Source organism: Opisthorchis viverrini, assembly GCF_000715545.1.
Source record: "Opisthorchis viverrini unplaced genomic scaffold opera_v5_72, whole genome shotgun sequence".
NCBI lineage: Eukaryota > Metazoa > Platyhelminthes > Trematoda > Opisthorchiida > Opisthorchiidae > Opisthorchis > Opisthorchis viverrini.
This window is the reverse complement of record NW_008751728.1, coordinates 994,091-1,007,088: the sequence shown is the minus strand read 5'-3', so window position 1 is coordinate 1,007,088 and position 12,998 is coordinate 994,091. Positions and strand designations below refer to the sequence as shown.

Genomic DNA, 12,998 nt, shown 5'->3' with positions numbered 1-12,998 from the left:
GCATGTAAAATTTCATCACCAACAACAGATGAGTCCAAGAATAGATGTCATGGAAATGAATAATTTTGAGTATATATATATATATATATATATACTCAAAATTATTCATTTCTATGACATCTATTCTTGGACTCATCTGTTGTTGGTGATGAAATTTTACATGCGCATATCCAGATATTCATCTACGGCTGCCATAAAAAACGCACACCAATATGATCGCCATACTTATTAGTTGGCATTATAGCTCGATCGGTCACAACGATGGTACCAAGACTCAGAGGGTGCTAGATTACGTTCTTCAGCTCCTGGTCCAACAGTCTGGGAACATACTAGGTCAGAATTAAGTTAGAATTAAGTTCTTGATTTCCCTCATATTTCTGACTTGTACTGTGAAAACTCTGTTTGTTGTCAATGAAGATTTTATCTTAGATGATAGTGGAAACTTAATCGGGTCCGCCTAACCAGCAGATAATGCACGACCGAGGTACTTCTTTAACCTATAAACTTGTCTGCCCTTTTACATACAAGCAGATTTGAAGCGATACGTTGGAACGAAGGTCAGTTTATGTCATAGATAGCGCATGTTACTCGACCAGCTAGATGAAAGTAAGTAAGTACTCTCTCACTACTAATTGCCATAATGTGATCAACTTGATTGTGAATGGGATGACTTGTTCCTACTGAAGGACGTCAGGTCAAGCGAACCTCATCGGGAGTGCAAAACTAACGGACCTCCAGGGTGAACTGAAGCTGCGACCAATGGGCAAACAGATGGATACCGTACCGTTTGCTCACGAATATGCAATGGGTCAAACGGCGTCTGGTTCGAATATTCCGAAACATCGTGAAGTGCCCGTTAAAATGGTTATTCCCAACAAGAACAAAACGGTGCTTCCGGTATAAACTATTTCAACTGAAATTTCACGATTCACAAGCTACTTCTCCAACCTCTCAGACTGCTTCAAACTCTTACTTTTCTCCACAAATGACAAGATAGCAATCAAATAAAGATAGTTTTGGCTTTCGATTCATTAGAATATTTAGTATTTCTGGATCAACTTAAATTTGAACTAAGTACGGAAAGTCGTTTGAGAATAAATGTAAACAATATACAACCCGTCGTCTAAGACTAAGGCAAGAAAAACAGCAGAGAAAACGGCCGAGAGAAATCGTGTAGTGTGTCGACATATATATAAGTACGACTAGACATCGTGTTTGAAAACATGTTTTTCAGTTCTTTCATGTACGAAAGGCTATTCTCACGTGAAAAAAACTTTCTGGCAAGTTTTTTCACACGAGCTAATCCAAGAACCAGTTGGACTCATGCCAGCCATTTCGCTAGTAGACGTTTCAAGTCACATGATGAATTCTGTTAACCGAAGGGGAATTCGACTGATCCTTGTGTGTATAGTCGACGAGGCTCAATTAAGACAAAATGCGTGAGTTGTGGGTGAACCTTCGTAGTTTGTAAATTAAGCTATTCCCCATGGAATACTCAAATAAATCCCAGACTAACCATTCGTCTGTGATATTCTTTAAACAAATGTGCTGCCTCGGGTTTCACATTGCACGATATTCGAGATATCACAGTATATTTTACACACCAAACATCCTACTCATAGGTTTATGTATAATTCGTTCTTCACTTGGAACTTAAGGTTCAAGAAATCTCCTCGACTTAGCCTACTTGATCAGATCCCAGGAATATAAGACCGGTCTTGGGTTGATTAAGAGATCTTGGCAACATGAGTTGCTTTTTATGGCAAACCACATTGTGCTTCGATGATTAAAATCTTAAAATCTCAAAAGCACAAGCAGCTCGATGCTGTCTAGGCCCTCAAGGGACCCTGTGGAACGCTGAGCTTATAAATTCGAATGAACTTAAGTGGTAAAATCCCCTAAAAAGTTCATGGCATGAGCGGCAACAACAATCCGTCTAGAATAGAAAATCTTATTCACACTAATATATGGTAAGAATTAAGACCAAGCCGTGAAACATGCCGATAGAAACAGAACGCTCTCCGAAGTATTAGAGATGGCGCGCCAGATGTACTTTGTAAGATTGTTAATTTTTTATCGCCGTAACTATGACCCGAAATTAATTCCAATTGTGGAAAATCATGGTGCTAATTTTTCAAACAGTTACTTAAATTGGAGAAGCCTAAATAACAATAATAATAATCATAACATTTGAAACGCAGCCGTCGGAAGTACGGACTTTATTCAATGTCCTTCCTTGGCGAAGTATACTTTACTCAGTTTCGCTTTCTGATACAATGTGGTTCGCCAAGACTGACCGCCATAATCAATACTATCTCAGTACGTAAATACCCCGTGGTGAAAACACAAAGAGAAGTCCATTTCCCAAATTCAAGGATGTCTTGGAACCAGAGTTATTCTCAGCCAGAATATGCCCCAGCTTGACGTTAATTCTTTTCTTGATGGAGTTTGGATAATATCCGTCCTTAAGTAGAAATTGCTCCAAAATGGTGGTGCTTCCTAAGGGTATTGAAGGTACTTCATAGAAATGGGCTGCTGTTTGTATACAGAAAGCACGGGGGCGATCCTGCCCTCAGTGGTTTAAACAACTAATTTTGGTTTCACTGTCCATACTTTTACTCAACAAATTTTGGTCTGATACCGTTGTGAAATTTCATACCATGCCACCCGGAAATTTGAAATAAGATTTGATGTAACCCACTACTTTAAAGAGAGTTGATTACTAAGTTCGCAACGAGTATTCTGAACACATAAATATCCCGAGGCGAATTCAGACGAATGATTTTCCGTTAAACGGAAAGTCCACTTTTTTCAGTTAGCAGCAAGATGCTTGGTGCATATGAAAACCCCACTGGCCCATTGTGAAACTCGCTCCGTGGCGTTGACAGATACAAAATGTTGTGAAGTACGGGCATATGGTTGTGACCAGAGTTGCCGTGTCCGTCAGCTGGTTTTTCGAAACCCCATCGGTTAAACATTGGACCGTGTTTCGTGTTAATCCTTTAATTACGTTCATACAACTTCCTAATACTACTACCAGTTGGATTTCCCATTTCACGAAACACCGAGTGTTCTATTTTCTAGTAAGTTCCAGCCAGATGCGTTCCTGTCGTGACAATCCGAATAATGGTACTAATTTTAGATGGCATTTACATTCGTCACTGAAATTCAGAAAAGTGAAGCAGCGTGGTTTCTGCCAAACTCGCTTAGACCTACTGACTTGGAAATTTTTCACCTATGCCACTGCTGTAATTAACGGTTCTAACGAGTTTTTTCATCTGTCCGTTGTCTGACGGCTGCTAAATTGATGTTGAGCTGCTGCCAGTTTTGTGCGAAAAACGAGTTTGCGTACAAAACAGCCTGACATGCTAAATGCTAGCCGTTTTGCAACAAATTTTCTCTTATTTGGTTTATGAAACTTTTGGTCAAATTATGACAATAATTTCTACAAGCCAGATGTGAAGTCACAGTAAATGGATGGGATAAGTGCAGACGTAATGCAACACAATTTCAAACGAATCTATGATATAACTGCCATCACCAAACATGGGCAGATAAGTGCGATAATAAAAAAGGCTTTACCTGACGGATGACGAACAAGGGTGTATAAGTGAAGATTTATTCGAAACATACTCGTGAAATGTGCGCACGACAAACATTGAAGCGGTGTGAATGAGAGGCTATAAAACAACAGATATTCGTGGGCAACTGAATGATGATTTTTCACCACAGAAAAAAGCTAGCTTCATGGTGCACCCTAACTCCTCAGCCTAGCTGGATTTCACTTCGAGAAAAAATTTAAAACCTCTTGAATATTCGTGGCAATGTTTGATTTCGCTTTGCTTTATTTTCGAACTTGGATTTCCTGTTTCAACATCTAGTGACTTGACTAAGGTAGTTTACAGAAATGGACGCATCTTTTTTAGCTCGCTTGGATTTTTGTGGTTAAGAAGCGAAATCATTTTCAGCTTTTTAGTCCAACGTGTATAATATCCCAGTGAGAGTTCATACCAAGCACTACAAACTTAGCGATAGCAAACGTCAGAACAATGTTGGCGTGACAATATACTCCGAGGTATTCAAAACAAGGGCATGTGTGTCACTCGACGCATTCCGAATGTAAGAACATTCCCATTCCCAGAAAGAAACTAACGCCGAATGAAAATTCGTGATGTTTGCTTCTACGGAACAATTTTTTGTGCATGGACTTTTTCAAGAAGCTTTCCAATGGGCTTCGAAAAAGGGTGGAAGTCGATAAAGAAAACATGCGTCATTTGAGGTAAACACAAACTCGGTTGTACTCCGATGAGTAGCCCCTAATGTACGTCGAGATGAAGGAGCCCTTGACTCGGACTTGTTCATAAAAGGCCATGGTGTGAACTTTGATAAACAGTTCCTCTTCCTTATCTCCTCACACGGTGCTGGAACGAGCTATAATTTTCAGAACATTCGGTCAATTGGTTCAAACTCAAGCAATATTCCCAGTCAATACGGTTCGACTGGCATTGCTGAAAATACTTAGTGGCAGTCGATGTTCAAGTTGCTTTTGTGAATAGTGCGAAGGGATTGCGCTGCTCAAAGTTCTCAGTCATTCCATTTCAGCGTAAATAATTTCCAAAACCAGGTCACCGGAGAGTCACGTGTTTACAAGTATTGTTATGTCCAATCGAACTAGTCGCATGATGAGATTTTACAGCCGAACTTCTCCAAAATTTCAGAATCGAAGCATGTAGCGGAATGTTCAGCTTTGTTACATTCACTGTGCTATCCACGGTCCTTACAATGGAAGCCTGTTCAGATAACTCATTTCTCAACACGATATGCCAACAACAGTCCGTGACTTCGTACCAGCTGCCATAAGGTGAGGGATTGTCGCACTGCCGTACCGGGTGAAACACCCACTGGCTGCATGAATTTCCGTGCGATACTAGAAACGTCATAGTTTGCAGCGCGTTGTCATCGCTTATGGTATTATGGAACAGCAGAATGTTTCACTGAAGGACCAGGCATCTTCAACTTAGAACGATAGGGCGTGACTTAGGGTACGACATTATGAACACCAAAATTGTTCTAAGTCAGATTCCTTGAAATAAATTCACACTGACACTCAAATATTCTTTGTAAAGCGCCTAAATTTGCTGAATGGTTGTGTTCTCCTCACAGAGCTGTCAAAAAGCAAAACTGCACTGAAAGTAAAGTGGTCTGGGCTTTAAAAATCTCTTAAAGATGTTCAGAGCTAAAAGAATGCGGTGGACCATTGCTGCATTAGTCGACTTATCCAGTCGCTTCCTATTTAATTCCTTCTCTGCCCTTTTAGCTGTACGCGATACCTGTGTCTGAGCCCACCACCATTTTTCATGCGAATGAAAGGTAAAAAAACTTTTCCTCATATCTGGAATGAACATGTATTCTAACTCATCTGTGCTGAGTTCCAATAGTTGTTTTTGATCGTTTAGTGGAATGTTGTAGGTGCTAGTATCTACTATGATCGATTTCCGGGTTACTGACTTGGTTCACTGGTAGGCGCTTCTCCTGAGACGGGAAGGCGTTCTAGCAGTGATGGTTGACTCTGCTGTTGGTTGGTTGGAACCGACAGATTCTAAAATTAATCGGTAATTCTGAAGCTACGACTCTCTCTCATTTCGTTGTCCTACAGTGGTGAACTAAGTTTGTTTAGCTCACATTCCATCTAAGCACATTAGACATAATTCGGAACAGATTGAAGTTCTTCAGTTTTTAACCTCAAATAGTGATATTCACCCCCTCCATCAAATGTTTTGTTCCTATTCCAACAGATTTACAATTAGGTTGTTAAGCAAAGCATTCACCCCCAGATCCGATCCTGGAATTCGGGCTATGTTGATTTTACTACTTTCAAGCAGGATCAGTAGCTGTTGTGAAGTAAGAGGGCGCAAACAAATTCTGGATCACCTTGACTAACCTCTGTCAGAAGCAATCAAATGAAATCCGGACAACAAAGCAATGTAATTTTTTAGGTGCATTTCGGTTGCACAGTTGTGGATGACGCAACATCTTTCACCCCGGCACCTGATGTGCATGTGCGCCTTAACTTTCTCCAAGAGGGTTTGCAAACTAAAGCTCAGAATGCCAATAATTTGAAGAACCTAGTTTACAGATAGTTGCTAGTTGTGTTTCTATATGGAAACATATGAGAAGGCACTGAGTACTGCATGGTCGGTAGATCAGTTATTGTCTTGTCTATAATTACTTCTGATTTAAAAAATATTGGCATTTGCACGCATTGTTGTTTGTCTTTTTTCTTGTACAAGCTTGAGCCAGATAGACGAGAGTCAAACGTTTCTCTCCAGTCGGCTCATTTTGTTTACGTTTCGCTTTTGAAACATTTCGAATGATTAGAAGTACTGATAGACTGAATGGCATCATGACAGCTCACCCGTGTAGCTAATGTTTCAGTTTGTGGGCTTTTTAAATGACAAATATTTTAGAAGTGAGATATTTCAACCACTCCAATTTGAAATGTGGTCGTCTAGTTGAATTAAAAACTCCTAACGGAACAGTTTTGAATCACTGGGAGTCAGGTGGTTATGACCTCCAAAAAGGGCTACAGTATCGTTTTATCGATTTTATAATTCGACATTATGCTTGTTTCTTGAAGATACATAGGCAAACCATGTGAATAGCTGACCTTAACTAACTATTGCTGCTATCAATCAGCATACGTAAAACAAGGACGCGAAAACAAGCCCCCTGATCATTGAATTATATCTGACATTTTGTCAATAAACTAACTTTGCTAAATCGTAAAATTTACGATCAAATTCGTACATCACATTATTTGTACACACATACGCGTATGTATATGGAACACCAAACCGGTCCCAGGACCACTGGTAAGGAAAATTCTGCCTGAAACAAAGACTGACGTAATGCTATATTTTGTTCGCATTCGAATGCTTATAGTTTACCGGACTTTGAATAGGATGCAAAGCAGTCTGTTGGGAGAAGGAATTCCGCTCTAGCAATTTTTCACCTTGCGGAAATTCTGAGATGAATATTGGTAGTTGGTAACTACGTTCTGTTTACTTCGTTGCAAACAAATATTAGGGAAACGTATTTCAGTGGGGAATATATTCAAAGTAGCCTTGATAGATGGATAGAGACGAGCGTACTAGCCACTGAGTCAAACACTAAAACCTAGTCTGGGACAGCATTTTACCATGAGCTCTGCAATGTCATATTAATATTCATCAACAGTTTTTTCATAAGGGTAATTTCAAATTTTACCAAACTCACTGGACTAATACGCCTTGAAGTCGTAGTGCGAGCAAATCTTTCGTCTTGGAGCAAGGCCAGACGTATATCATCCAGTAGAGCCACGATGCCATATCCTTCCTCACCCAATGGTCGTAAAATGGAGAACGTTGTAATATTTGCACCTTGAACTACTTTAAAAGCAGAAGGATCAACAAGTTGAATGTCCTGATAAGGAAAACATTGTGAGCATCAAACCGATCACATGTTAACATACCCAGTCCGTGAACACGTAACTATAATATTGCGACGTCATGTTGTAATTGTTTGCCTGCAATCAATAATGAGTATCGAATAATAGCTTATCTTCAGACTTACTGTGGCAAGAAATTCTTGTACTTCCCAAAATGGAATGTCTACAATAAACCGAAAATGCGTCTGCGTGGTTTTGAACTGCTTGATGACGTATTTATAATTGTCGTTCACCATGTCCCATTTGCGTAACATTACCGGTTGGTCGAAGTTGCGCAGTAAATAATCGTATTTGTATAGACCTGCAGGAGACAATGGAGCGTATTCGAGGGATAGATTTGTTCCTTATAAAATGGATATAGTTGAGTTGAACCGTTGATTGAACCGTGTCAGATCACTGAGCGTTTAAGAAACATAACTGAAAGAAACGCTGGGATGAACGTTGTTGGTGAATCATTATGATAACCTAAGGGACTTTCATGGACTGAAAAAGATCTCGATCTCGTTTCCATTTCATTGTGTTACACAATGATAGAAAGCCTCGTCAAATACCCAGTTAAAGCCCATGATCTGTTCTCACAGTAGTTTGCTTGATAAGATTATGTTCATAACGAGAAAACCAAATATAGGCTGTAAACGTTGCCTAGATTTTTGACGATTGGTTGTGAGGACCTATGATTATTTCCACTGACTCACGTGATTTCACTCTGGTGTCATCTTGCATTCCACAACGAACCACCTCTACCAGAGATTGGAGTCCAAAACGTGACGAGAAGTCTCGATCTACTTTTGCACTACACTATGAAATGTTCAAGACGGAGATAACCCCCAAACCTCTTGCAAATGCCTTTCCTTCCGGATCACCGGCCGGTCAGTACGGTCTTAGAATGCACACAAATGTTGGTCAGTGACCAATGAAGCCAGCTTCTTACCCGCAACACGAGTAAAACACAACTAGCCTTTTAAACTGCCTTGGTCACAATTGTCTATAGGACCATTTCTGGTTCCGTCACATTGTGTACACGCTCACGTCCAATGCTGATAACCAGACCTCTTAGCACAAACTGCCATAACCCAGGCTTAGGCATTTGGTGTGTGAGAACTGGTTTACCCAAATCACTTTTGTGAGATTATTTCCCAATTTTTCCGACAGTTTTACCACTACTCACTTTCTTCTTTGTAGTAGATCAAAGCGACCGTATCCCAGTACTCAGCTTTGCGGACATAATCATACAGCGCTTGTCCATAGGCCAGATAATGAGGGTGAACATTAAGGGAAAATCCACGACTGCTTTGCCTATAACCCCAATCCATCTGTAGATGAGGAATCCCAAATTGGTTAGCCAGTGACTGGACACTCTCCATAGCATTCGGTGTGTTTGGTCCGTAGATTGCGATAACCTGTCGTTCGAGTAGGCGGCATGCTGTCGGATAGGGAATACAAAGAGTGAAAGCTTGTTGCTAAGAGGTTCGCAATCAAAAGTTACATTGTAAAAGTTCAGTCCACTGAGATCTACGGCAGCATATTATAAGAGTAACGGGGCTCGTTCAATTTCGTACCAGTGGGATTGGTAATTTTGCGTTGTATGCATGCCTAACTTCAACGCATATATCCAAAGACCTCATAGCGAATCACCAATCATTACTTGATAACAAGTTTACGAACAGTAACAAGGCGTAAACGAATGTATTTAAACTGGAACAGGAAATCGAATGTGATCAAAAAAAAATAATTTAGAACCCGTGGGTACACTCAGACAGGGCAACAGTTGAGTAACAGCCCATTTGTAGTTTTACTCAATTCAGTGCAGCTGTGGGTAGCTCACACTTGTTAAGGATGGAGTTGAGTTTTTAAACAAAAAAGTAAACTCACCTATGCTCTGTCTGCATTCGCCCAGTTTGTTCGCAGTCGACTCGTGCTCGATGTGCTAGTCTAATGATAAAGTTTTTTGGTTGTCGTTCACTGGCTCATCAAATTTCAGCTATAACCTTATGATGAACGAAATTCCTTCTTGAAGAGAGCAAACACGGAGAAGAATTTAACCATTACTGCCACATTTTATGCTTTCCCACGTCGTCACTTTTGACCTGAATCAGATTTCAAAACAACGCAACAGAGAAGCTCTTACTTGCATCCGTAAGTAGGTTTGTTTTAGGTATACGGATTTAATCCTATATTCATTGGCTCCACTATTTAGCCTAGCCAGTATTCTGCGAACTGAACGACTTTTTGCCGTCAACTGCGGTCAAATGTGACAACAGTTCATACAGGGTTGTACTGCGCAAACCAGTATATCCAGCAGTCCAAAACTTTACACCTTGATCTATTTATACTATTTTGACTTATTGAGTGAGCCAAATGGTATTCGGGCTGTTGACGTTGCGCTTCTGTCTTCAAAGTCCTAACGAATTGAAAGCACGTTGCTATCCAAGTCTCAGCGTTTTCCACCTACCGTTGCATTCTCACACAGCTGCCTGGCTCTCTCTTGTAAACAATGCGCTAATCATTGAGTGTACCTTGTTTTCTTGTTTTGGTGACCGAATAACTTGTGGGCATTCAGTCAAGGCGGCTGAAGGGATGCGTTACGCCGTTTTGATACTGTAGTTCCGATCACGTCTATTTCACAAAGGTGCATTTTCTGTTCCAAAGATAAGCAGGTAGGCAATGTACCATTCATTAAATCAATGCGGCTGTTGATAATTTCTTCATAAAAGACGGCAGTTGTGCATATCTTGTGGAAACGTGACGCTTGTCGTGCTCAACACTGCTCAACACTATAGACACCCGAGTACTATGCATGAAGGTGCAGAGGATTGCAGTGACAAGAGAAAATTTCTGATGATGACCATGAAGAAAGCGTGTGTCAAGGATATGATTTTCATTGTAGCTGAGTCCACACGTTCGATGGCGAACACAGACACTCTCAATATATTTCCGCCACTCGTTGTAGGCACACCGAACACAGTGACTCACTTAGCCTAAGTCGTATTCGAAATACAGTTACCGGTTTGATGGTCTTATCAGTTTTCCTTTGTGTAAAGGACATTCAACATATTTTGATAGATGCACTCATTTTCATATCAATTTGATTTTTACGAGAGATGCAACTGAATATCTCGCTTGTGATGTTCTTTAATTGTTCTTGTACTACACAAAGACTGCCTCATGTTTCAGTCGGTGCGATATTCAAGAAATGGCAGCGTATGTTCTTTAGGGAAACTACCCAAAGGTTTAGGGAGTTTCCAGCAAACTTGTGAGTAGCTTTTTTGTGAAGATATTCAACATTCAACGTTAAACTGAATTATACGGTGTTTGTCTACGGGCAGTCAAAAAAGTCAAAAATTGTGCAACTAAACCAAACCCAGAAAATTGTGACAGGCTTTTTGGTTATGTTGGATTTTTGTACTCGTTGCATGATGCCGAATTTTCTGCGGCAAAACTGTAAAGACTATTTTTTGGATTGTCGATAAATGAGGGTAATCTGCATTGCAACATATTTCAGATTTGATTAGGTCAAAAAGGTTGTCAAATTGCTTCATTGTTGTTATTTTTGTAGTACAACACTCGTCTTGTTGAGTTAAATGCTTGATGAAACTTGATGTACCGATAGTGTAGAGTAAATGCTCTGTTACATAGACTGACGGTTTTCCATTGGCTCACTGATACATGAGCCCATGCAAGAATACATAACCCTATAAATAGTCCACAGCCGTTCATCTAAACCACTCACTGCTCAAAGACTTCGCTGTTCGTGTATCATCGTGTAATGGGCATTAATGTATGAATGCAAGTATAACAGGGATTAGTGCCACGGTACAACAGTACTTCTTACCCATGGTTTACTTACCTTTCCTTGCAGCTTCAAAGCTATCGTCTTCACCAATCGTTTCGATCACAGGTACAAGCTGTATCCCACGACGTTGGGAGTCATGTCTTTGCAGCAGTTTGTTTGCTTCTGAGACACTTTTGTGAAAACATATCTCTTGTGCCAGATCATTCTTCTCGATTATTGCCCCTGTAAAAGAAAAACCATATGAAAAAATCGGAACAAAAGGTCGAACGGTTGGCCGATAAAAGTGTGGTGGGAATGAAAAATACCATCTGTGAACCAGAACGAGTAAAAGCAACGGCTACGGTTAACTCGTTTTCTGTCCAAATTAGATGTCATTTGTTATCTCCAAAAGTTATTTCCCCTTATGAAGTGTTCCTATCTTCATTAGCATTGATAATTATTGTCATAAGTCATGTGCTTACTCAGTGCCATGAATTCTCCGGTCTGGGGGCATTTACATTGTCATTCGCAAATATTTATTTCATTCGCAGTTGCAATGTCTCCTTTTGCCTGAGTATAGCCATTGTAGGGACATGGTAAAATCTATCCCCTATTTGCCAACCGAAACAAATTTCCGCTTTACCTATCCATTATGACATACCGTCCGAATATCCTGCTGGTTTTTTAATAGAGTGGATGCTTCAGAAAAACAGCCCGAAGAGAGATATTGCAAAATACTATCATTGTAGAAGCAATTAATCTATCGGCAGTTGATCCTGGTGGGAGAAAGTAGAGCGAAGTATGCAGCTAGTGGGACAACTGAAACAAAAATTGATTGGAAATTCAAGGTATGGCTAACCACAACACATTCATTCTCATCATAAACCGGAGCGCTGTTGAGTCGTCTGCAAGTTTTTCCTAAATTTTTCCGCTCATCGTAAGAGCGCATAGTTAGATATTTTTGACGAAATGATGAGAGAGCACCCAGGGTTTGAATCGATTCAAGCGATATAGGATACAGAATACTTTCCCACCTCTTTCGTTTTCTCAGTCACCAGTAAAAGTCATTCATCCGCGCACTGGTACAAATGCAGTTACATTCTGCCCCAGCTACAATCGAACTGGTGCAGCGTCCGAAGTCAATTAGTCCGCACTGAGTCGTGAAAATAAATGTTTTGTGTAGGAAACAGCATGCATGTTATCGCAGCTGATTTTTGGCGGATACGTGGCTACGATACGTGCTTCAAAGAATGCAACGTGAACGGGACCTGAAGCAGAATTATTTAATTGGCGCATTCATATAACCACACAGAAAGAATTTTGCTATCTCCTAGAAAACTGCGATTGGGTGAGCAGATCCCATGAATGTTAGAAAATCATTTTGTTGATTCCATACTCTGACTACTGGCGAGTGATTAGCGTTCTTATTAGAGATTCACTGTCTCAGAGGACTAATACCATACCTTAGGGACAGTTTTTACAGGATAACTAAGTCTCCTATCAGTATTTGCACGTAACCGGTATCAGTACCTCAAGAATGTGATTAAATTTTCAGAGGCTAGCCAACAAAATTGAAACCAGATTGCTTATAAGCAAACTGGTTATTTTTATGAATCCATATTAGGGAAAAATCAAACCATGAATTTCACATACACATATAAACTCATGCCACATCGGCCGTTGCGTGGTGCCATCAGCCGGGTCGCCTTACTTGCTGCGTACAGCAGGGCGGGTAAGCGA

General features: G+C 40.3%; 2 protein-coding genes across 2 annotated transcripts in view; one reads left to right on the top strand and one right to left on the bottom strand.

Moving 5' to 3' along the window:
• T265_04392 (hypothetical protein) overlaps nt 1-12,554 on the bottom strand; it is a gene marked incomplete at both ends in the record, with an annotated part of 43,656 nt that extends 31,102 nt beyond the window's left edge. Inside the window, 6 exons of the mRNA XM_009169131.1 lie at nt 7,276-7,461; nt 7,511-7,564; nt 7,612-7,787; nt 8,655-8,909; nt 11,334-11,501; nt 12,413-12,554. Coding sequence (XP_009167395.1) covers nt 7,276-7,461; nt 7,511-7,564; nt 7,612-7,787; nt 8,655-8,909; nt 11,334-11,501; nt 12,413-12,554 — 981 coding nt within the window. The remainder of the gene's footprint in view (nt 1-7,275; nt 7,462-7,510; nt 7,565-7,611; nt 7,788-8,654; nt 8,910-11,333; nt 11,502-12,412) is intronic.
• Nucleotides 12,555-12,896: 342 nt separating this feature from the next.
• T265_04391 (hypothetical protein) overlaps nt 12,897-12,998 on the top strand; it is a gene marked incomplete at both ends in the record, with an annotated part of 3,545 nt that continues 3,443 nt past the window's right edge. The window contains one exon of the mRNA XM_009169130.1: nt 12,897-12,990. Within this exon, the coding sequence (XP_009167394.1) occupies nt 12,897-12,990 (94 nt within the window). The remainder of the gene's footprint in view (nt 12,991-12,998) is intronic.